The 27,228-nt window shown below is 41.5% G+C and overlaps 1 protein-coding gene across 2 annotated transcripts; it reads left to right on the forward strand.

Moving 5' to 3' along the window:
- The first annotated feature begins 5,888 nt into the window (after positions 1 to 5,888).
- On the forward strand, positions 5,889 to 27,228 carry LOC135481963 (prolyl 4-hydroxylase subunit alpha-3-like). Of its 2 annotated transcripts, XM_064761759.1 has the most exons (13): positions 5,889 to 6,847; positions 15,958 to 16,103; positions 17,263 to 17,588; positions 19,261 to 19,312; positions 20,003 to 20,154; positions 21,226 to 21,390; positions 21,836 to 21,900; positions 22,610 to 22,724; positions 23,169 to 23,222; positions 25,279 to 25,353; positions 25,613 to 25,681; positions 26,057 to 26,153; positions 26,609 to 27,228. In XM_064761759.1, the coding sequence occupies exons 1-13, from the start codon at positions 6,780 to 6,782 to the stop codon at positions 26,692 to 26,694; spliced, it is 1,470 nt and encodes a 489-aa protein (XP_064617829.1). In that variant the 5' UTR covers positions 5,889 to 6,779; the 3' UTR covers positions 26,695 to 27,228. The 2 variants fall into 2 exon arrangements, with proteins under 2 accessions (XP_064617829.1, XP_064617830.1); XM_064761760.1 differs by lacking the exons at positions 5,889 to 6,847; positions 15,958 to 16,103 and adding an exon at positions 16,158 to 16,284.

Genomic DNA, 27,228 nt, shown 5'->3' on the forward strand with positions numbered 1-27,228 from the left:
GGTTTAATTCAGAGAATTAAGTTTTAAGTTATCACCATTTGAAGATGGAATTTGGATGAGAGATTATCAACGCAACTCCTGTAGTTCTCAATCAATATTCTTGAGGCATTGGTGGTGTGTTGGGGGAAATAAAGAATATGGATATGTGTGGTTTCATTCTGTGAATTATTTTCCAAGTTATGACTGTCTCGAGGTAAAATCTGGATTTTATAAATAACAACTTGTCAACGCAACTCCTCCTGAAGTTTTCCACGCATTTCAGGAGGCAGATCCACACCTCTCACTTAACACCCCACCCCATTTGTGTACGCCATATCACGAATTTAATGAATTTACTTGTAATTAAACGACAATCCAGTGGACAAAACATCACCATGAACATAATTTAGTAAAAACACAGTGAGAAGAATTGTCCAGCAATTCATAAACACATAGGTTAACATGCAGTGTGTCATGAAGCACTACATGATGTAGTGTGTCATGAAGCACTACATGATGCAGTGTGTCATGAAGCGCTACATGATGCAGTGTGTCATGAAGCGCTACATGATGCAGTGTGTCATGAAGCACTACATGATGCAGTGTGTCATGAAGCACTACATGATGCAGTGTGTCATGAAGCACTACATGATGCAGTGTGTCATGAAGCACTACATGATGCAGTGTGTCATGAAGCACATGATGCAGTGTGTCATGAAGCACTACATGATGCAGTGTGTCATGAAATACTACATGATGCAGTGTGTCATGAAGCGCTACATGATGTAGTGTGTCATGAAGCGCTACATGATGCAGTGTGTCATGAAGCGCTACATGATGCAGTTTGTCATGAAATACTACATGATGCAGTGTGTCATGAAGCACTACATGATGCAGTGTGTCATGAAGCACTACATGATGCAGTGTGTTTTGAAGCACTACATGATGCAGTGTGTCATGAAATACTACATGATGCAGTGTGTAATGAAATACTACATGATGCAGTGTGTCATGAAGCACTACATGATGCAGTGTGTCATGAAGCACTACATGATGCAGTGTGTCATGAAATACTACATGATGCAGTGTGTCATGAACCACTACACGATGCAGTGTGTCATGAAATACTACATGATGTAGTGTGTCATGAAATACTACATGATGTAGTGTGTCATGAAGCACTACATGATGCAGTGTGTCATGAAGCACTACATGATGCAGTGTGTCATGAAATACTACATGATGCAGTGTGTCATGAAGCACTACATGATGCAGTGTGTCATGAAGCACTACATGATGCAGTGTGTCATGAAATACTACATGATGCAGTGTGTCATGAAATACTACATGATGCAGTGTGTCATGAAGCACTACATGATGCAGTGTGTCATGAAGCACTACATGATGCAGTGTGTCATGAAGCACTACATGATGCAGTGTGTCATGAAGCACTACATGATGCAGTGTGTCATGAAATACTACATGATGCAGTGTGTCATGAAGCACTACATGATGCAGTGTGTCATGAAGCACTACATGATGCAGTGTGTCATGAAGCACATGATGCAGTGTGTCATGAAGCACTACATGATGCAGTGTGTCATGAAATACTACATGATGCAGTGTGTCATGAAGCGCTACATGATGTAGTGTGTCATGAAGCGCTACATGATGCAGTGTGTCATGAAGCGCTACATGATGCAGTTTGTCATGAAATACTACATGATGCAGTGTGTCATGAAGCACTACATGATGCAGTGTGTCATGAAGCACTACATGATGCAGTGTGTCATGAAGCACTACATGATGCAGTGTGTCATGAAATACTACATGATGCAGTGTGTCATGAAATACTACATGATGCAGTGTGTCATGAAGCACTACATGATGCAGTGTGTCATGAAGCACTACATGATGCAGTGTGTCATGAAATACTACATGATGCAGTGTGTCATGAACCACTACACGATGCAGTGTGTCATGAAATACTACATGATGTAGTGTGTCATGAAATACTACATGATGTAGTGTGTCATGAAGCACTACATGATGCAGTGTGTCATGAAGCACTACATGATGCAGTGTGTCATGAAATACTACATGATGCAGTGTGTCATGAAGCACTACATGATGCAGTGTGTCATGAAGCACTACATGATGCAGTGTGTCATGAAATACTACATGATGCAGTGTGTCATGAAATACTACATGATGCAGTGTGTCATGAAGCACTACATGATGCAGTGTGTCATGAAGCACTACATGATGCAGTGTGTCATGAAGCACTACATGATGCAGTGTGTCATGAAGCACTACATGATGCAGTGTGTCATGAAGCACTACATGATGCAGTGTGTCATGAAGCACTACATGATGCAGTGTGTCATGAAATACTACATGATGCAGTGTGTCATGAAGCACTACATGATGCAGTGTGTCATGAAATACTACATGATGCAGTGTGTCATGAAGCACTACATGATGCAGTGTGTCATGAAGCACTACATGATGCAGAGTGTGTCATGAAGCACTACATGATGCAGTGTGTCATGAAGCACTACATGATGCAGTGTGTCATGAAGCGCTACATGATGCAGTGTGTCATGAAATACTACATGATGCAGTGTGTCATGAAGCACTACATGATGCTGTGTGTCATGAAGCACTACATGATGCAGTGTGCCATGCAGAACTACATGAAGAACGCTTATAACAGTTACGGGGACCGGCCCGGATAGCATAGTTGGTAGAGCGTCCGCTTCTGGAGCGGTAGATCCAGGGTTATTCCTGGGTCGAGTCACACCTAAGACTTTAAAAGAGTTGTTCAGCATGAAGGGGGGATAGTGCCACGACTGGTTGACCCGTATCAGTATAATGGCTCGGGCAGGGCGGCATACTTGCCTTCGGCTTCATCAGCAACAATCCCTAACATTTCCCAGAAGATTGGAGACAAGGATTACAGACTGCATTTAGGGTGCTTTGTGACTGAAGATTACTTTAAGATAAAGCAGGAGTATACACTGATTGTTTCCCAAATCTCAGCAGTTCTCTTTCTAAAGATATCCAAACAGCACACTGGCCTGCCGAATACTGGCCACGATCAACACTTTTTCACTCACATATGCTTAAGACAGTCGCTTTGGTTTGTTGCTTTTGTACATTATCCTTCCACTTCGTCTTTACTGAAAGTATTACACGCAAAATTTATTAAATTTGTAATAAAGCTTTTAGTTTCTTACTTTTTATATGTAGAAGGAGAAAAACCGTACGCGGAGAAATATGGCCAGAATTCATGACTGTGTTTTTTTTTTTTGGTTTTTTTTTTTTTTTTTTTGGTTTTTTGTTGTTTTTTTTTTTTGGGGGGGGGGGGTGTTTTTTGTTTTTTGTTTTGTACATCACATGTGGGGAAAGTTCATCACATGTAGGAAAGTTCATACAGGGACAGTCATTACCATATAATACTCTCTGAAGCCACAGTGTACGAGTTCTATGCAGGAGTGTGACAAAAAATGTTCATTCATAGGTGTACACAAATTGTGTCATTTTTGTACACTGACGCCACAACTTGATACCAATGATATACATGTCGTAGCGGATGTGCAGATTTGTACATAGTCGTGTTTAAACTTCATTTGGTGCAAAGTGAGGCGTTGAACGCCAATCATTCTAATCCAAATGTCTGACAAACTTATGTATATTCAAAGCCACAAAATAAAAGACAACTAAGTGCAGAGAGACGTCCCAGTGAGTTAAGAACTACCAACATGTTGATGTTTGTCCTCTCAACCAGCGAGGGCTCCCTGTCTCTCTACATACTATGGACATTTTCTAATTGTGCTGAGACAGAAGCAAAAGGGGAGAGAAATACATACATCAAGACAAGTATTTAGACAAGACTGACACAAAAGTTGATCTGAAATGTTCCCTGATAAACGTACAATAACACATGCAAATGTAGCAGACTGGTTATTATAAAAACATACGTCTGCACCTCAACGTATTGATCGCTCAATTAGATCACCTACATTATTTACATTATTATAGGTCTCCGACCGATTTTCAGTTTGATTACTTCGCATGCTGGTTTCGTTGAGTACATCAGCATGTATGCGTACATAATGATCTAACAAATAAATAAATAAAGACGTAAATAAATATATAAAAACATTTTAAGACAACAGTGATTTGGAGGCATTGCCCTGATATTTCTGATTTTAATTCTAGGTCTATCAGATCGTTAAAAGTATTATTTTAGCACATGTTCATCGATCGTATAAGCTTACATTTAGGCACAAAGGAGTGGCTGGCCTTAACTTATCTTACACCAGCTTAAATTGACAGTTGTTGCACGTTAGAAACATTGAATAATTAACATGTTACCGAGCAACTATATTATGCCTGCCTCTCGTTGTTTAGTTTTTTAAGAAAAGCCGTTTTACATTTGTTGTAAAGAAGGAACAGCAGGCCTTCTTTGTTAGTTTAAGGGCATTTATCCATACTTTGGTATGCTAATATTTACCGTCAACGCGGATATGGAGAAACAGATGCGCACCTGATGATCACAACACCTCTTACTAATGATGTAATACGTCGAGACAGATTGCTCAGACACCGTGGTTCCTCCCACCATAATGCAGACTGCTGTCAAAGAAATAATTTTGAGTATGGTATAGCACACTAATCAAATAATTATATTGACTTCTATCTATCGTGTAGATGGTTGACAGTCATTCTGTGCTGATAGCCCTTGTGAGGACTTGTCATGATCTGGCAGATAAGTTGCAATATAGTTTCGCGAGAGTATAGAATTAGTTACAGATAATCAATTATCAATAATGTCATGGAAATATACGTTTTACGTCATCGCGTATATGTTCTCAATTATTTTGTAGAACAAAGCTCACTTACAGTTCCCACAGAAACGTCAAAGACTAAATTCTTACTGTGACAAAATTATCTTTTAAGATTGATGAGTGTTTTTCCAAATTGTATCTTTCTTTTGTCGGAGTATTATACAAATTTAAATGCCGGGAATTTTGGTAGGCATAACAAGGCCTATATTTAATTGCAATGCAAAATACTTTGTTCACTGGATTCCGTTTATGTCAATTATATACAATAAGTGTTACGAATACGGAGATTTTCGTGTACTGATAACTTCTCACGTTGATATATGTTAAAATCTTTACTTGTATTTCACTTAACACCGATATGTATTTGTCCTCGGTACAGATTTAATACCTTTATTATCACTGCAATTATTCATTATATGCTGCTTTGAATAAATTCAGTAAATAAAAAATAAACAAATAAATAAAAACGTACAAGCGGAAGTAGTTCTGTAGGCTATAGATGTAATACATGTAATTATCCAGCTGTTCAGTTGTAGTGCCTAACTATAGGAACTGTGACGTGGTGAAGTTCATTTAAGTCCCGTTTATCTGCACACACATCTGGTTTATTCATTTTAGAAGCTGAAGATGTTTTGAAACGTGAGTAAGATGGCAGAATGGTAGAGCTCAGTAGCACTGCGCTTAGTCCAGTCGTAGTTAGCCTTTTGAATACTTGTGTTACATACACAAACAGGTCTTGAAAGTATAGTTCTAGAAAAAAAAACCTAATAGGCCATGCTATACCCACCCTAACCATACACATGAATGGTTTTACCTTTGTTTTTTACCTGTCAGCATAAAGCTCACCTCTTCCTCTAATTAGATGGGTATCAGCGCGGTGTATACTGCGTCCCGTCTTCTCTGAGTCGTGTGTTTATACGCAGTCATTCGTGCTCAGTGGAGCAGGTACGGGGGTAGAGACATGTACCTCACGGCTGGACAGACGGGGACAACGTCACTGCCTGAGGAGTGACAATTTGATTGGTGCAGAGAAGTAACATCAGGTACACACCTCTAGCAGGGAACATCCACACTTAAGATCTGTACATCTCAGTGCACAGGCAGATCGGGTCTACCAGAATAACATTGTGTTTACGTCAGGACTACGCGAAGAATAACAATTTAGCCAAGGCTACCTGAGGTTTTAAAGGTTGCACTTAATCCAACCGAGGAACGTACCTGATTAACATTTGATTAGCCAGAAAGTCACAAGGTGATGGTCGCTTGCTGTCGATGATCGCTGTCCAAACGCCGTTCCTGTAGATTCTTGCGTCTTGACAGTTGTCTGCACTGCCCCTGAGTCTGGTTCTCTAACTGTTGACAGCATTGCCTGAATGTTGACTCCATAGCCTGTGTGTTGGCTCTAGAGCCTGGCTATAAACTGCATTTAGGCTGTTGACTGTTCTCTGACTGATGACTCTATCTGCGTGTTGACCCTATACTTTGCAAGTTAACTCTGTACTCTGGCTGTTGACAACATACTCTGTCTGTTGACTGCACATTGGCTGTTGACTGTACTCTGAATGTTAACTCTGTTCTCTGGCTATTGACTGTACTCGTCATGTTAACTCTATACTCTGGCTGTTGACTGTACTCTGCATGTTAACTCTGCTCTCTGGCTATTGACTGTACAAGCATTTTAACTATGTACTCTGGCTATTGACAATACTCTGAATGTACCCTCGCTGTCAGCTCTGTACTCTCGCTGTTAACTTTATACTCCGGCTGTCAACTCTTAACTCCATTTCTCGCCTCCGTACTCCCGTATAAGGGCTGTATTAATTAACCACGTTCACGGTGCCATGGTGTCGTTACCGATCTTTGTGGTGCTGACGGGCCTGGTGGGCCGGCTACACGCGGAGTTGTTTTCTTCCACCGCCCGCTTGGAAACGCTGTTCGATTCCCACAATGAAGATTGAACAGATCCTGGATATTTATGTCCAGCAGGAGGAGTCCAGGTTGGCTTCAATCAGGAGGTATGTGTAAAGCTTACGCGTTACGAGCTGGCCCAGAATCTGGTCCTATCGGCTAATACTGTGTTCAGCACATTCAGTTTTCTAACTTAACCTTAAATTGTTAATTAGCTTCGGCCAAAACAACCAGTCGAACTTCTCAGCGATCCTTATAATATATAATGTCAATGTGCAACTGCCAACTAATGAAATGCTGGGTATTAAAGCACGGACATGTGTTTGATACCGCTTTACTGGAGTATGCTGGATTGGACACACGTTTCGTGCATTGCGTCATGGAAGGCTGTGCATTAGCTTCGTGCATTAGATCATCATTTGTTTTGAATTACGTGATATATACCAGTCTGAAGCTACACCATTGTCTGTGTTTATTTGGCATAGTGAATTTAAACCTCCGCGTTGATTAAATGAAAACTGCAGAGGTTGTGTGATCGATATTGTGTCAGATAAGGATGTAATTTCTTGCGTTTGCGGCAGGCGTCTTGTGGTAGGTCAGTACAATAGTGGGTCCTGTGTCAGGTACATGTATCTGTGCCATTTCTAGTGTTTGTGGTATGTCTTAAGATAGGCCTGTACATTGACCCTGTATCAGGTAGGTTTCTCATCTCTTGCGTTTGCGGCAATCTAATGAGACAGGTCTGTACAATGACCCTGTATCAGGTAGGGGCCTTATTTCTAGTGTTTGCGGTATGTGTCCTAAGATAGACCTGTACATTGACCCTGTATCAGGTAGGTGTCTCATTTCTTGCGTTTGCGACATGTGTCCTAAGATAGACCTGTACATTGATCCTGTATCAGGTAGGTGTCTCATTTCTAGTGTTTGCGGCATGTGTCTTAAGATAGACTTGTACATTGATCCTGTATCAGATAGGTCTCATCTCTTGCGTTTTCGGCATGTGTCCTAAGACAGACGTGTACATTGATACTGTGTCAGGTAGGTGTCTCATTTCTAGTGTTTGCGGCATGTGTCTTAAGATAGACCTGTACATTGATCCTGTATCAGATAGGTGTCTCATTTCTTGCCTTTGCGACATGTGTCCTAAGATAGACTTGTACATTGATCCTGTATCAGGTAGGGATCTCATTTCTAGGGTTTGCGGCATGTGTCTCAAGATAGGCCTGTACATTGATCCTGTATCAGGTAGGTGTCTCATTTCTTGCGTTTGCGACATAGTCCCAAGATCCTGTATCAAGCAGGGCTCTCATTTCTAGTGTTTGCGGCATGTGTCCTAAGATAGTCCTGTACATTGATCCTGTATCTGGTAGGGGTTTCATTTCTAGTGTTTGCAGCATGTGTCCTAAGATAGTCCTGTACATTGATCCTGTATCAGGTAGAGGTCTCATTTCTAGTGTTTGCGGCATGTGTCCTAAGATAGGCCTGTACATTGATCCTGTATCATATAGGTGTCTCATTTCTAGTGTTTGCGACATGTGTCATGAGACCGGCCTGTACACTCATCCTGTATCATGCTGAGTTGTCGATTATGGTGCCTTGACATTCGGCAAACGTCATGAGGCAGATCTATACATGAATTGATCCTCTGTCAGATATAGGTATCATTTTTCGCAAGCTTTGTGGGACTGTCTGTACAATTAATGATTCAGTGTTAAGTCAGGCTGTGATTTCTGGTTGCTGCGGTATGCCTCATCAGGCAGGTCTGTACAAATGTCCCCATGAATAACTCCTAAACTATTCTTAGATCATAGTTCAAATGTTGCACAGTGTGTCATATTCTGTTCTATTTCGTGGGGTGTTTTTTACAGTATAATATTCGGCATAATCTAATAAGTGCCATTAATTTCCAGCTTAGCTTAATAATACATTACTGTAAAAATCGGCGTAGAATCATCCCCGAGTTAAAAAAATCTCTCTAGACTGATATGTGAGTGTCATATTCTCAACGGGCTGATACGTGAGTGTCATATTCTCAATGGACTGATATGTGAGTGTCATGTTCTCAATGGACTGATACGTGTGTGTCATATTCTCAGTGGGCTGATATGTGAGTGTCATATTCTCAATGGACTGATACGTGAGTGTCATATTCTCAGTGGGCTGATATGTGAGTGTCATATTCTCAGTGGACTGATATGTGAGTGTCATATTCTCAATGGACTGATACGTGAGTGTCATGTTCTCAATGGACTGATACGTGAGTGTCATATTCTCAATGGGAGGATACGTGAGTGTCATATTCTCAATGGACTGATATGTGAGTGTCATATTCTCAGTGGGCTGATATGTCTGTGTCATATTCTCAATGGACTGATACGTGTGTGTCATATTCTCAGTGGGCTGATATGTGAGTGTCATATTCTCAATGGGCTGATACGTGAGTGTCATATTCTCAATGGGCTGATACGTGAGTGTCATATTCTCAATGGACTGATACGTGAGTGTCATGTTCTCAATGGACTGATACGTGTGTGTCATATTATCAATGGGAAGATACGTGAGTGTCATATTCTCAATGGACTGATACGTGAGTGTCATGTTCTCAATGGACTGATACGTGAGTGTCATATTCTCAATGGGCTGATACGTGAGTGTCATATTCTCAATGGACTGATATGTGTGTGTTATATTCGCCAAAGGTTGATACATGTATGTGAATGTAGTATTCTCTATAGGCTAATATATGAGTGTAATATTCCCCATAGGCTGATCAGTGAGTGTAATATTTCCCATAGGCTAATAAGTGAGTGTAATATTCCCCATAGGCTGATATGTAAGTGTAATATTCCCCATAGGCTGATATGTGAGTGTAATATACCCCATAGGCTGATAAGTGAGTGTAATATTCCCCATAGGCTGATATGTGAGTGTAATATTCCCCATAGGCTGATAAATAAGTGTAATATTCCCCATAGGCTGATATGTGAGTGTAATATTCCCCATAGGCTGATATGTGAGTGTAATATTCCCCATAGGCTGATAAGTGAGTGTAATATTCCCCATAGGCTGATATGTGAGTGTAATATTCCCCATAGGCTGATAAGTGAGTGTAATATTCCCCATAGGCTGATATGTGACGGCAATATTTCCCATAGGTTAATATGTAACCCCACTATCCGTCATCGGCTTATAAGTGTAATATTCCCCATAGGTTGATATATGAGTGTAATATAATGCCTAGTCTGATATCCGGGTATAAAATCTCCCCTACAGAGGCTGATTTGGGCTTGTGTAGCATCCCAAATACTACACAGTGTATCAGTGTAGCATGTTAGACAGCCATAGGCAGGCTGAGACGCCTTTTTCAGGACAGTATGAGGACGCGGGGACTGTTTGCACATTTGGTTGAGCTGGAACTTACCTGTATGTGTAAATAGTTTAACCGGCACTCCTTTATGTTTGGCATGAATGAACATGGGTCCCCTCAGTTTGCACCCCTCAGTTTGCACCACAGTATAGTGGCATGTTTCTGCGGCATGTAGTCCGTGTCATGGAAACGACACTTACGCCAAATGGCCCGAATATGTACCGTATGGGTCAGAGTGACTGCAGTGGTTTGATTAAGAGTCTTACATTTTTACCTTTGTGAAAGTAAATGTATGTCAAACATTGGCTCTTGTCATACCGTAGGTAACCGTCATAAATAGGCTGCAGGGGCAGAGCATGTAGAAATATGTGTTGTGCAAAGGAGAGATTTGCTTCCAGCACGCACTGGTTAGTCTGTCTGCACACCTAGATTAGATCACCAACATAAAAATAACCAGATATGTTACTTAATTTAACCAGTATATTATTTTATGCAGGTATGATATAAGAGGTTAGGCATCTGCTGGCCTTATACTGTAAAACGTTTCAGTGGAGACGGTCCTAATGAGAACATGCAGGTGTAACTATAACGATGATATTCTGTAAATGTCATTTTCACAGGTGAGGAGTACGGTGTATGACTAGCTTACCGCATACCGCGTGTTTTCTGCTCCATGACTGCACATATATGTAAGATGATAATTACTGTACAAATGACACCTGGATATTTCAGGTATATCCAGCCGAATGCGAACATACAGAGTAAGTCTACACGTGGATAGGTTGTACGAGTCAGCGGGTATTACATGGCTATTCAGGGTGGAGAGAGAGCTTGTTAGCAGGTATCACTCCACGTACTTGACATACCACGCACCACAACCCCCGACTTCCGGGTACCGTAGGCCTACACTTTATTCCCGCCCATAGACCTATAGAAGAATGATAAGGCTCTGACTTAGCCCAACGTAGCTCTGCCTCTACCACTTGGAGTGACTGGGCTCTCAAATCTTCACTTCCACAATGGTCACTCCAGAACCTGTATGTTTCAGGTCACATCAGTTAAACAGTGCCATATCGGGGCAACAGATCTAATCTTCCAACCTGATACCATCTATATAGTTCTGAAAGCTGTATGTATGTTAAGTAGATTGCAGTTTTTGTATACATATATAGTTGATTCGTTCATCCCTGATTCTAGAATAAAATTTTCTCAACTGTCACAATTATATCTCAGTTCTCAAAATTCTCTCAACTCTCAAAATTATGTCTCTACTCTGAAAAGTTTAACCAAGATCAGCAACATAAATGTTCACGTCATATACTGTGTGGACGAATGGGAACGTTACATCGATAACAGTCTTCATATATGCTTGAATAACTCCACACATTTGTATCGCTAGCAGCAAGCTGTTAAGAACACGTTGATCTAAGAATTGTTTGTTTCTATATGTTACACACTTATTATATTAGAGAACTAACCGAATACATGTTTTCTCTGGCCATTTGTTGTCCGGCTGCTATATGATAAGAGCGAGCGTGGAGCTTGAGCACAGTGTTGTCATCCAGCTCTTTTTGCCCCTCAGGAAATAGATCCGCAAGACAGATTATCTCTTTTTTAAGGTCTTAAATGCCTACTGTGCGATGTAGGTAAACTTTTCTCCAAAGAAAAAAACGCCCTGACGTTTCATTTCACGGATTGTGATTTTCTGTTCCGTTATATCCAGCTCGTCACTAGCATTTCACGCAGGTGTACAATTGTTAATTTTGAAACATTGTTTACTGAGGACAGAAAAAACAAGTTTGCTGTTCAGCAATAAATTTTTTGTTCATCTGTACCGCGCACATATGAGAACGCGAATAACTTGAGCTAATTAATTATGTCTGGCGTGCGTGTTTAGGAAGTCATCGGAAGAGGGGTAATCCTGTACAGAAGGCCTGTCTGTGTCAACCTCTCTACCCTTGGGCACAAATCTGACCTCTGTTGTAGATGTCATCCCGCGGACAGGTGAGGCCTGTAAGCGGTAGTGGTAAACCCCACACAGCACGGTGCTCCTTTACTGGTTTCCTCCAGATCAGCTGTATAACTTCCATATCAGAAAAATCCCTTGAATCTTCAGAAACAATATGCTTTACATTACGGGCTTTAGAGAGACGCAATTAATCGTGATGAGAACCTCGCGTGTGGAACGTAATTAAAGCCACGTGGTACTGCTTGACCAATCCAAAAGCGGGGTGTAGGAGAGAAAGTTGGTCGAGGAAGGGAGAGAGCGAGGGAGGGAGAGACAGAGTTCGACATCCGCCTACTGCCTATAGTTCGGCATTATAGTAACACGGATAATTTGCTGTAATCGTGTCTTATAATTCGATTTTCCTTCTACACTTATTTAGTCCATCAGCGTTTCATATGCAAATCCTATGAGTGCATGGCGTCTTCAGAATTTTTATGAAGGTCTGATGATTTTGGCGTCCTCTCTGTAGACGACCGCTAAGAAACTAAGTAAAAGTAATTAAGATCAACAACAGTGCCTAAGTAAAAAATATTCCCTTTCATATTAAGCGAGATATACTCGTTTCCCAAACAATGGTCGTAATTTTTGAACCAGGTTGATCGAGTCGATTACAATGCTAAATTGATTACACATATGCATGTATGCTTGGGGTATATCGTCGTACTTGATTTTTCTGCCATATGAAGACGAGAAATTATTAGGTGTGTATACATATACTGCGTCTTCTGGTGGCAAGGCGATTCCTAGCCACTAAAGTGCTTCCACCACTCAACCATCACGGCAAAAACACCAGATATGACACCTCTCCCAGTCACATTATACTGACACCGGGTCAACCAGTCCCATTTCGTTGTTCTAATCTCTCAGTGCTGAGCGCCAAGCGAGACAGCAACAAGTACCATTTTTAAAGTCTTTCGGGTTTGATCCCGGGCCTCCCGACTTCGGATTACACAGCGGTCACACACATTCAACCGGCTAAATTGAAATGGTAAAACCATGCGAGTGAACTGAATTGAATAAACTACACTTTATCTGAATACATGTTCCATTGTTTATTACTACATTAACTCCACTTTATCTGAATACATGTTCCATTGTTTATGACCACATAAACTACACTTTATCTGAATACATGTTCCATTGTTTATGACCAAATAAACTCCACTTTATCTGAATACATGTTCAGTTGTTTATGACCACATAAACTACACTTTATCTGAATACATGTTCCGTTGTTTTTTTATGACCACATAAACTACACTTCATCTGAATACATGTTCCGTTGTTTGTGATCAGATCAGACAAACTCCACTTTATCTGAATACATGTTCCGTTGTTTTTTTATGACCACATAAACTACACTTCATCTGAATACATGTTCCATTGTTTATGACCAAATAAACTTCACTTCATCTGAATACATGTTCCGTTGTTTGTGATCAGATCAGACAAACTCCACTTTATCTGAATACATGTTCCGTTGTTTATGACCACATAAACTACACTTTATCTGAATACATGTTCCATTGTTTATGACCACATAAACTACACTTTATCTGAATACATGTTCCGTTGTTTATGACCAAATAAACTCCACTTTATCTGAGTACATGTTCCATTGTTTATGACCAAATAAACTACACTTTACCTGAATACATGTTCCATTGTTTATGACCAGATAAACTACACTTCATCTGAATACATGTTCCGTTGTTTATGACCAGAAAAACTACACTTTATCTGAATACATGTTCCATTGTTTATGACCAAATAAACTACACTTTATCTGAATACATGTTCCGTTGTTTGTGATCAGATAAACTACACTTTATTTTCATGCATTTTTCGCTGTATATGTACAGATAAACTACACTTTATCTTCATGCATTATCCTCGTCGTATTTATGCATGTATGTCGGCTACACTTCATTCCGATGCATGCCTCGTTAACGGCATGTGAACATATAACCTACACGTCATATTGATGTTTAGGAGTCTATGAAAAGAAAAAACTACACTTTGTCGTGATGCATGTGCCAGTGCTAGGGGTAATGTTTACTGTTTACTCTGGTATAAACCAACTATAGCATTAACATAATTTAAACACGTGACGAATTTCGATATGCATCGGTTCGCTTCTAAATTCCCCATTACACCGAGTCGTGTTTATTAATTCATGTTTGATTAATGACAGCGATTCAGGCTGTCTAACCACGGCACATACATAATTATTTCGATATGCATCATATACATTAGAGTGAAGCGTTCTAACAGATCAGCGAGCGGGTTTCTTCTACCTAATTTTGTATTATTGTGAGATGTGTGACCCTACGTTGGCGTAGCAGGATCATGGTGTCTACGTTCCCTTTGCCTTTTCCCTATATCTTGATGGCATGTACGCGAAGTGGTCTCTAGTATTTGTGGTATTTTATGTGGATGACTTGTCTTTTATGTGAACGCTTGTGACTTTTGTGGACGCTGGTCTCAAATGTGGACAATGGCCTCTTATGTGGATAGTTGTATTTTATGTCGACTCTTGTCTTATGTGAGCTGTTTTGTTATCTGAAGAACAGTTTGGACAGTGGTCTCGTATGTGGTGGTCTCTTATGTGGTGGTCTCTTATGTGGTGGTCTCCTATGTGGTGGTCTCTTATGTCTACAGAGGTCTGCTATGTGGACAGAGATCTGTTAATGTGAACAGTAATCTATTATGTGGACTGAGATCTGCTATGTGGACAAAGATCTGCTATGTGGACAGAGATCTGCTATGTGGACAGAAATCTGCTGTATGGACAGATTTTTTTATGTGGACAGAGATCTGCCGTGTGAACAGAGGTCTGTTAAGTGAACAAAGGTCTGCTATGTGGACAGAGATCTGCCATGTGGACAGAGGCCTGCTATGTGGACAGAGATTTGCTATGACTCACTTTAAATGTATTTAATTTAAACTCATATTTATGAGTTATTTGCGAGTAACAAAGGCCAGTTAACAGAAAGCAGAGCTCAGAATTTGTGTGTAGTATCGGTATGTAGTTAGAATGACTTTGGCTGTTTTTTCACACGAAAACTGTACATGTGACTACCACAATAAACGGGGCCTCCGTGGCTCAGTTGGTTAGCGCGCTAGCGCAGCGTAATGACCCAGGAGTCTTTCACCAATGCTCGCTGTGAGTTCAAATCCAGTTCATGCTGGCTTCCTCTCCGGCCGTACGTGGGAAGGTCTGCCAGCAACCTGCGGATGGTCGTGGGTTTCCCCCGGGCTGTGCCCGGTTTCCACCCGCCATAATGCTGGCCGTCGTCGTATAAGTGAAATATTCTTGAGTACGGCGTAAAACACCAATCAAATAAATAAATAAATAAATAAATAACCACAATAAACGTTCCAATCTTCTGCGCCCAGATCGCCTCATTCTAATAGTTAAACACTTCCTCCTTTGAAATTAAATAAAGCCATTAATATTACATTGATTGCATATTATTTTATTGTTTGCCTGGAAATGAAACGATTGGTCAGCAGAAATGTCTGATAGTGTCTTCTTTAGTGTGTCCGATCTGCCTATCAATCTGTTGATCAGTTGATCCGTAAAGGTCTGTCTGTCATTTGAACCGTGCGGAGCTGCCACCATCCTGTCCATCGCTTGATCGTTGGTCCGTGAGCCTATCAATTAGTTTATCCACAGAGCTGTCAGTGTGTCCGTCAGTTGGCCCATATTTAAGCTGGTCTATTCTTGCACTTCTTGTGATCCAACGACCACTTTTTTCAATGTTTGGTTTTCTCCAGCTGTGTCCGACTGAATTTCCTAGACAATTCCGCTTATCCATTTTTGTCTCTTTTTTCTGCAGTCTTGTGACTCAGGTGAAATCTATGGCGAACCGGACAGCCGGGGAGCGGGTCAAGTTTGTGGAGCATCCCCTTGGGGCTTTCCATCTCCTTAAAACTTACTCCAAAATTTCGGGCGAGATAGCCAGGGGAGAGAATACGAAAGAAGGTATAGACTTCACCCAGATATGTACATTGCAATACACTTGATTGTTGATTGACCGTACACTTTGGGGGCAACAAAAAGCACCATACAATTTACGTGGCTTCAGTGAATACCCCTTGTAGGAGAGGCCACGAGGTGACTATACACAGAAAATGGGCGTTTACAACACTCTTGTAACAGACAGGTACGGCACAAGATATTAGGCCGTAGTAATATAAAATTAATGTATGTTCACACATACATGAAAACTGAGAGAGGACATCGTAATTTTACAAGAGATGTAGCCGATGCCACATCTCACAATGTGGGTGGCTTCAGTAAGCTGACAAGACTCATGGAAGTAGTAAGCTCACATGACACCTGACTACACTATGCTCACAGAACACGTGTATGTAGTAAACTTACAGACACTTGGCTTTAGTAAGTTCACAAACCATATGTTGTATTAATCTCAGAAGACACGTAGCTGTATTAATCTCAGAAGACACGTAGCTGTGATAATGTCACAAGTCACATGGCTGTGGTAAACTCCCCAGGTATGTAATTGCAGTAAGCTCGAAAGGAATGTGACTGTAGTGAGTTCGCGATACATTTGGCTGTAGTAAGCTCACATGACATATAGCTGTAGTAAGCTCACATGACACGTAGCAGTAGTAAGCTCATAAGTGACATGGTTGTAGTGACCTCACAACAGTTTATTATTTAAGCAAATTATTTTCACAAGGAAATTATTTTTTCCTGACTTAGCCAACTAAACAAAAATGGTGATATTTCACATAATAGCTTCGAACTCCCTACTAAGTCGAGGGAAATTATTATAATTATTATATATTATTATAAATTTTTTTCCTGCAGACAAAAAGAGAACAATGAAACTAAATCCCGCAAACACGAATTTCCGCGGACTTAGTAGCCTGTGAGAAACATTGTTTCAGATATCCCCATTTTGACTGATTGGCTGAGTAAGGAGGAAAATTATTTTTACTCGTGTTAGCGGAAGAGTTTGTTGTTCTGTTTTTGCTATGGCTAAAAAAAATAAATTTTCTTTAAAAACTATGTCCCTTCTGTGGTTCCATAGCGTCCTGTTATTTCACCTATTTCGTCATTAAGATGTGATGATTAAGACCATGTATTATGATGTGATATCTCTTCATATCGGCAGACCTGTCTTCGGCCTTGGAGGCGCATTCCCTCAGTCTCCCCACCCACGAGGACTACATAGGGTCAGCCTCAGCTATCTTACGTCTACAGAGGATATACGAGCTGCCCAAACAGGAGCTGATGCAGGGCTTTGTCAGGGATCGCTTCATCCAGCCCTTGAGTATTGACGACGCCCTGGTGCTGGGTGCAAAGGCTGCTGAACAGCACTTCTTTACCCAGGCCATAGAGTGGTATGACGTACCACTTAGAGTACCCGTGGAGGAAGAGCCCATGTTAGCCAATGAGAGGATAGAGGCCACCCTGGGTTTGATCAATGTGTACTTACAGGTAACGAAACAATGTGAGTCAGTGTGAGTGCATGGCTCGGTAGAGGAAAGCGGGACAGTAAGAGTAGGGAATAGACAGCACGAGGAAACAGAGGGTTAGGAGAGCGTGAGTGTGATTGGAGGGAAGCGGGCTTGAGTGGACTAAAGAGAGTGAGATGGTAAAAGAAGGGCGTGAGTAGAGGACAGAGAGCGTGAATGGAGAATGTGAATGTAATTGGAGGAAAGAGAACGTGAATGTGATTGGAGGAAAGAGAACGTGAGTGTGACTGGAGGAAAGAATGCGTGATTAGAGGAAAGAGTGTAAGTGTGATTGGAGGAAAGAAGGTGTGAGAGAAGAAAAGAGAGCAAGAGTGTGTTTGGAGGAAAGAGCGTGAGTGGGGGGGAGATAGCGTAACTGAAAGAAAGAGAACGTGAGTATGAATGGAGGAAAGAGAACGTGAGTATGAATGGAGGAAAGAGAACGTGAGTATGAATGGAGGAAAGAGAACGTGAGTATGAGTGGAGGAAAGAGAACTTGAGTATGAGTGGAGGAAAGAAAACGTGAATGTGATTAGCGGAAAGAAAGCGTGAGCGGAGAAAAGAGAGCGTAAGTGTGATTGGAGGAAAGAAGACGTGAGTAAAGGAAAGAGGGCGTGAGTGTGATTGGAGAAAAGGAAAGAGATCGTGCCTGGAGGAAAGAGCGTGAGTGTGATTGGAGGAAGAGTGTGAGTGTGATTGGAGGAAAGAGCATGAGTGTGATTGGAGGAAAGAGCGTGAGAGTAATTGGAGGAAAGAGTGTGGGTGTGATTGAAAGAAAGAACGTGAGTTTTAGTGGAGGAAAGAAAACGTGTGTGTGATTGGAGGAAAGAAGGCGTGAGTGGAGAAAAGAGAGCTTAGGTGGAGAAAAGAGTAGAGGAAAGAGAGCGTGAGTGGAGAAAAGGAAAGAGATCGGAGGAGGAAAGAGTGTGAGTATGATTGGAGGAAAAAGCATGAGTGTGATTGGAGGAAAGAGTGTGAGTGTGATTGGAGGAAAGAGCATGAGAGTGATTGGAGTACTGAGCGTGAGTGTGATTGGAGAAAAGAGAGCTTAGGTTGAGAAAAGAGTAGAGGAAAGAGAGCGTGAGTGGAGACAAGAGTAAAGGAAAGAGAGCATGAGTGGAGGAAAGAGCGTTTGCGTAATGAGAGAAAAAAGAGGGTGAGTGGAGGAAAGGGAGGGTGAGTGGAGGAAAAAGAGTGTGCGTAATGAGAGAAAAGAGAGGTTGAGTGGAGGAAAGAGAGGGTGAGTGTGGGAGAGACTGTGTGTGTGTGATTGGAGGAGAGAGAGCGTTATTGGAGAAAAGAGAGTGTATTTGAAGGAAAGAAAGTGCGAGCGGAGAAAAGAGAGCGTGAGTGGAGGAAGGAGAGCGTGAGTGGAGGACAGACAGCGTGAATGCAGAAAAAAGAGCGCGATTGGACGAAAAAGAACTTTAGTGGAGGAACGAGAGAGTGAGGAAATAATTTGATTGGTGGTTTATGCCGCCTGTAAGTGAAGGAATCCGATGGTTAGTGAAAGAATGACAGTGAGAGTGAGAAAGTGTGTGGAAGAAGAAGTCAAGGAATAAGTGTGTGAGAGAAGGAATCAGTGTTTTTGTCAAAGATTGATTTAATGGTTAGTTCGGATATTGCCTACTTTTTTTCTGTTATTTTCTTTTCAGTTCAACGATTTTGAAAATGCTCTAAAGTTTTCCCGGTGGGCTTTTGAAACATGTATGTATAAATAAAGTATCATGAGTTTATATACACACACGCACTTTCCTCCAAACACACCATATATTTATATATTACTTATTCTTCTTATTGTAATGCCTTAGTATTTTGCATAAAGGATTGAATTTCAAATTAAAATCGAGAGAGCTGTTTTATTCATTGTTCCGAATAACATTTCCATTTAGGTCAATACGGAGACCATTTAGGTCAATATGGAGACCATTTAGGCCATTTAGGTTCAGACAGGGACAAATTAGGTCCTCGAATGATGACTCCGTTTTAATAGCCCATACTTGCGTTTAATTCTAAATCATTAACATGAGACACCTAAACTAAACTAACAAGAGACACGAAACAAGGAAAACAAGAAAAAGAAGAAATATTCATGCGTCTCTCTGAATACCAGATGTCCTTTTTCTGTTCGGTAGCTTGTACTAATAAAGGGATTCAGGTACGAGTTTATACAGTTGCTGGGCAACAGACAACGGTTCCCCTAAATGTTGTACCTGATCAACACCAAGAACCAAGCTGAAAGCCATCGTGCATTGACATGTCTTACAGCAACCCTACTACATATGTTGTTATTCATATAAACAAAGAAATCCGGCTTTGGGAACCAGTTGTCTTCACACTACGAACTTCCATATTCCATATATCCATATTTAACATTTTCTTTCGCAATGTCTTCAGATTCTTACGACGATAGAGTTCGTGACGTTCATGCCGATGTCCAGCGAAATATTGATGCGTTGAGATTTGGTAAGATGGAAATGCCGCCTCCAGCGAATCCAGCAGAGTTTGATGAGGAGTACGCTGCTCTGTGCCGTGGAGAAGTCGACTGGGTAAGTCGGGCACAACGGGGCTAGTAAACAGCTTGATAATAATGTTTTTGATGGAACTTGCCTGATTGCTGAATTTTAAGGAAGGCTAATTTTAGTGTTGAATTCCCCGTGGTTGAACGGTTGTTGTGTGTCACGGTGTCAAATACATTTCTGAAGGATGCAGGTCTTTCCTTAACTGCGTGTGGCATGACGTGTTGGACAGTTCGAAACCTTGAAGCCGTAGCTTATAGAACAGTATGTGTATACGTACGGTTTAATTAGAAAACTGTATGGCATTTGACACCGTTCATACTTAGAGGTGAAGGAGGTACATTTCATGTACAGTTCATATTATTAACTGACTTAAAACCAGTGTGATGTCCGAATTTGTAACACCCGAAACGAATGAGTTTGTTCACATCAATGCGGTATCAGCATTCTATAATCTGAATACACAGAGTTGTCCGCATCGAGAACAAGAGCAGATACATATTGATATGGACACGGAGAGAGGACACGGACACACACACGGCCCCGCACATGGACATGGGCGCGGTAAAGAATAAAGCGACGTATATGAACTCGGATTGTACACAGGGATGGCGAGCGCTCCATTTCCTTAACTGTCTGTACGAAACGAAACATCTTCTCCCTAATGAATGAAGAGGGAGCCGTAACAAAGTGATTAAGGTGTTCGTCTTTCACTTTCTAGGACACAATGTGCAGATTCAAACCCGGGTACATTTGCACGAAGCCCGCTTAACGTTACGAGCACGTAACTACTATGGCAACCAACATTGTAAGCATTACGTTGCCATGGCCGTTACGTGCTCTTAACGTTAAGTGGGCTTCGTGCAAGTGGGCCCAGGCTGTAAAAAGAGAATTTGTAGATTTCCCGCTTGTACCACTCGTCAGGCCAACATTGCATACCTGTACGTGACGTGTGGAGGAAAGTTCCGCCTGCGTATTCTGGTTTCCTCCTTCCACAAAACTAGCTGTACTTATAAAATCTTGAGAGTGGCGTTAAGTAACAATTAACAAAATAAAAACAATAATGTATTATTACTGGCATGCTGTTGTGTGTTGTGACAGACAAACCAGTACATATCGCAAGGGCACTGCATCGTGCGGACAGACTCCGTACCGTATCGCCTTGTGAAGCAGGAGATCCTCAGCTTTGACCCATTTATCTCCCTGTTCTATGATGTCCTCTCCGAAACAGAAGGAAATAAATTCAGGAATGCAGCCAAAGAAAATGTAAGTTTTATTTTATATGAACATACACACCGTTCATCAGTGAAAAAAAACCTGAGCAACTGTGTCAAGCATATCCATCATAGTGCTCGCTTTAGAAACGGTGTCTGAACGGTGTATTTATTTGATTGGTGTTTTACGCCGTACTCAAGAATATGTCACTTATACGACGCCGGTCGACATTATGGTGGGAGGAAACCGGGCAGAGCCTGGGGGAAATCCACGACCGTCCGCAGGTTGCAGTCAGACCTTCTAACTTACGGCCGGAGAGTAAGCCAGAATGAGCTGGACTTGAACTCACAGCGACCGCTTTGGTGAGAGGCTACTGGGTCATTGCGCTGCGCTAGCGCGCTAACCAACTGAGCCACGGAGGCCCCCTCTCCCGTAAATGTGGAACCCAGTCTGATATACAAGTGTACATTTAACAACACTTTTGTACTTTTTGCAGTTATATAGAGCAATGGTTGGAAACCCGTCGGAGGCAATCACGTCAGAAGTTAGAGTGGGACAGCTGTAAGTTTAGTCTTTGAGGGTAGTGTCATATCTGCACGGTATCCGATGTTATAATATTTATTTATTTATTTATTTATTTATTTATTTATTTGATTGGTGTTTGACGCCGTACTCAAGAATATTTCACTTATACGACGGCGGCCAGCATTATCATTCCCATTTACGACCGGAGAGGAAGCCAGCATGAGCTGGACTTGAACTCACAGCGACCACATTGGTGAGAGGCATCTGGGTTATTACGCTGCGCTAGCGGCCCTCCAATGTTATAATAGAACAGCTGTAAGTTCAGTCTTTCAGCATACTGTCATATCTACACGGTATCCGGTGTTATAATAGAACAGCTGTAAATGCAGTCTTTCAGCATACTGTCATATGTCTTCCAAGCTATAATAGAACACCTACAAGTTGTGTCATTTTGGATACTGTCACATTTGGATGGAATCCGGTCATGTGGTATATGAGTCCTTACATTTGGGATACTCCCAGTTCAGCATCGTATCCGATGTTGTGAGATAATATTTGTAGGGCCTGACATTTGTTAGACTGTCTTACCTGTGTGACACTCGATGTTGAGGTAGAACAGCCGTAAGTTCTTTTATTCGTCGATCGAGGGTAACACTATTTACTATTATGTGTAAAATATTGCCGTCCTGAACTTTTATTTCGTAGACTATCTCAGTTGATCACATTATGAGATATCATTTACCAGAACTTGGCTGGATGACTCTGAACCTTCCATCAAGAAGATCTCGGCTCGCGTGATGGATATCACGGGATTAGACGTGACCATGCGAACAGTACAGTCTTCCTCGGAGTCATTCCAGGTAAACATGATTTCAGTAACTCCGTTTATTTTCTATTTAAACTGGAGAGTGCTGATACCGTGATAATGTTGTTGAGTCGAAAACTACGACGTGTCGCTTGCTCAGTCAAAACCTTGTATACCAATTCTCATGTTTGTAATTAGTGATAAAGCTGTAAAGTTTCGCTCTCAGTATTGAGTTGCATGTTTATATCTCCCAGTAACGACTTCATAATCTCTGAAAATTAAAGTTGGATTTAACCTCAAGAAATGAGCTTTGTCGCTCACTGAATGTACAATTGTTGATTACATTTTTGTTGATTTTGTCCATAATTCTTCCAAGCATTTTCTAAACGTCCACCTAACATTCGGTGCTCCTATCATAGCAGTGACATTGAGAATTGTTGTATGATCCACTCGTGTTTCCAGGAGTTGATATTGTCATCTTCCTATTTTCCATTTGCAGATCGTCAATTACGGTATAGGTGGCCATTACGAACCACACACAGATACATATAGTGTGAGTGATACATAGACTATATACGTGGCATAAAATAAAACTCAGCATCTTCCTTACCGAAAACAATGGAAAGACCTGGTAAAAACCTACAACAGCACATAGGGTCGTATTGGGTAGGATATAAGTATCCTACGTTTCGGGCTGCGATCATTTCCTTAATTCCCAACAGTATACTAGACATTTGATTACACTACATTCGTAGTCAACAATAACTTTTAAGATGCACCTACGTGTACCACACGTTTCACGTAGGTGTCAATTCCTAAATTGCTCGGCAGTAATGAATCATTACTCTTTGCCCTTGACATTTTACAATCACGCCTGTAAACACATAACTTACCATCATTGCCGTCAAAGGTTCATCATTACATTATTGCAGTCCGTAATTGTTCCAATGTCCTAGTCAACTAATCGTTGTCTCCTTATCTAAGCCATTCGATAATTTCCCCATTATAACAACCCCATTATAACAACTTCCAACATTGTGCTATCATAAAAGTATTTTGTCACCCTTCCATTATTATAATCAACACAAGTCATCACACAAGTCCCTATACACCGTTGTCATGAATCATCCACCATAGCACCAACATACAAATCTTGCTGGAACCTTATACACCGTTGTCATAATTTATCCACCACTGTAGCAACATAACCAACATACTCTCTGGCACCCTATACCGTTGTCATCATTCACCCACCATTGTACCGACATACAAGTCTCTCTTGCACCCTCTACACCGTTGTCATCATTCACCCACCATTGTACCGACATACAAGTCTCTCTGGCACCCGCTACACCGTTGTCATCATTCACCCACCATTGTGTCAACATACAAATCTTTTTGGCACCCTACACACTGTGATCATAATTCACACACCATACAAGTCTCTCTGGCACCCGCTACACCGTGATCATAATTCACACACCATACAAGTCTCTCTGGCACCCGCTACACCGTTGTCATCATTCACCCACCATTGTACCGACATACAAGTCTCTCTTGCACCCTCTACACCGTTGTCATCATTCACCCACCATTGTACCGACATACAAGTCTCTCTGGCACCCGCTACACCGTTGTCATCATTCACCCACCATTTTATCAACATACAAATCTTTCTGGCACCCTACACACCGTAATCATAATTCACACACCATACAAGTCTCTCTGACACCCTCTACACCGTTATCATCAATCACCCACCATTGTACCAACATATAAGTCTCTCAGGCACCCTACACACCGTTGTCATAATTCACCCACCATAATTGTACCGACCTACAAGTCTTTCTGGCACCCTACATACCGTTGTCGTAATTCACCCACCATACAAATCTTTTTGACACCCTCTACACCGTTGTCCTAATTCACCCACCATAGTACCAACATACAAATCTTTCTGACACCCTCTACACCGTTATCATAATTCACCCACCATAGTACCGACATACCAGCCTCTCTGACACCCTCTACACCGTTATCATGATTCACGCACCATAGTACCGACATACCAGCCTCTCTCACACCCTCTACACCGTTGTCATAATTCACCCACCATAGTACCGACATACCAGCCTCTCTCACGCCCTCTACACCGTTATCATAATTCACCCACCATAGTACCGACATACCAGCCTCTCTGACACCCTTTACACCGTTATCATGATTCACGCACCATAGTACCGACATACCAGCCTCTCTCACACCCTCTACACCGTTATCATAATTCACCCACCATAGTACCGACATACCAGCCTCTCTCACGCCCTCTACACCGTTGTCATAATTCACCCACCATAGTACCGACATACCAGCCTCTCTCACGCCCTCTACACCGTTGTCATAATTCACCCACCATAGTACCGACATACCAGCCTCTCTGACACCCTATACACCGTTATCATAATTCACCCTGCCGAGTACCAACATACAAGTCTTGCAGTTATCGTATTATTATTATTAAAGTCAACCCATAAATATTATCGTACAAGTCTTCCTGCTATACAGTTTTTAAGATGTCAGAGGTGTTGACACTCTGTTTTGTCTTACAGAACAGATCAGTTTTAGCAGATGTACCAGACTTTTTACAGAACACGGGGGATCGATTAGCCACTTTCCTATTTTACGTGAGTATACAAGTGTTACAAGTCACGATGACAATGTTTCACGTCCAGTCAGCCACACTAGTTTTCCATTCTTAGAAGTCACAAGTCAAACACTTGTTTGAGTTTGTTAATGCTGTTACGCAAGCAAAACGCGAAACAAAAAATCGTTTCATGAAACCGGGCGCTGATTTCACTAACTTTCTACTTTTACTGACCAATTTATTAAAACACACTAGCCTGTTGAATAACTGCCTAGCTCCATGAATGTGTTATGTTGCAGCTGGGCGACGTTGTTGAAGGTGGCTCTACAGTGTTCCCACGTGTCGGAATTCAAGTTCCCGTTGTTAAGGTTTGTATACAGTGGAAGTCTGTACAGTTATCTGTACAGCTGCAGTCTGAGCAATCGTTCACACGCATTTCTGTAAACCAGTATCTGTATATTTGTTGTCACACTTGATTGCCTTTACTGTGTAGACTGTGCAAACACCTGTTAATACCTATCTGTTTGAGTTGGTGTGTATGCCAAAATCCCCAAAAGTGAGCAGGGAAAGTTTCAGAAACTGACAACTTTTTTAATAGACATTTGTAAGATGTGCACAGTACTCCATATATACTCTAAGCATTCTTCCCCCGCAATACTTATATGCCTTTAATGATATACATCCTCTAAATGTTTATCTTGAGTGACTTCGCGCTGCTGCATTTACATTGTCTTATGTTGCAGAACGGAGCAGCTTTCTGGTACAACCTGAACCGTGCAGGTGAAAACGATGAAAGGGTCACACACGCCGGCTGCCCCGTGCTGCTCGGACAAAAGTGGGGTGAGTACAAAATTCAAATCCAGGTAAAAGTGAAAATAATATGTGCTCACTATACATCGCCGTCAATTACATTAATCGTGACGTCAGTCTGTAACTGACCGTGAAATAGCTGGAACAAGCACTGTCCAAGCACAAGCCTTCTGGACATGCACAACTGTATTAGTTTAGTATGAAGCTTGAACTTGTCAAGCAAAAACCGACGTTCGAGGCACATATCGTGTACTGCAGCTCTGTACGAGTTTAGAGTGCACTTCTGATAAGATCGCACGTTTCATATAATTAGGCTGTAACGTTTCATCTACATATTTGGAAAATGCTGTTTATTCAAACAAATATTTTGTCACGCAGGTTCGTATCAATATATTTCAAAATGTTAGCCTGTGTATATACATGCATTACTCATCAATATGTTTTTTTCCCATAACCAATGTTAAGGATCTGATTTTGTTTTTCAGTGGCAAACAAGTGGATCCGAGAGCATGGCCAAGAGTTTCGACACGGGTGTGGTTTGACCCCCACCACACCCCACCACACATCATGATACACGACACAAAATTAGGCCAACTATTCCCACACTGCGGCGATGTGACTCCGACCAAACCCGATACACATAATGATACACGACACCCAATTTGACCAAGAGTTCCCACATCGCGGCGTTGTGACTCAAACCAAACGTCAATACACATAATGATACACGACAGCCAATTTGGCAAACAGTTCCCACACTGCGGCGTTGTGACTCTGACCAAACCCAATACACATAATGATACACGACACCCAATTTGACCAAGAGTTCCCACATCGCGGCGTTGTGACTCAAACCAAACGTCAATACACATAATGATTCACTACACCCAATTTAGCAAACAGTTCTGACATTGCGGCGTTGTGACTCCGACCTAACCCGATACACATAATGATACACGACACTCAATTTGGCCAAGAGTTCCCACACCGCGGTGTTGTGACTCCGACCAAACGTCAATACACATAATGATTCACGACACCCAATTTGGCAAACAGTTCTCACACTGCGGCGTTGTGACTCCGAACCTAACCCAATACACATAAT

Source organism: Liolophura sinensis, chromosome 1, assembly GCF_032854445.1.
Source record: "Liolophura sinensis isolate JHLJ2023 chromosome 1, CUHK_Ljap_v2, whole genome shotgun sequence".
NCBI lineage: Eukaryota > Metazoa > Mollusca > Polyplacophora > Chitonida > Chitonidae > Liolophura > Liolophura sinensis.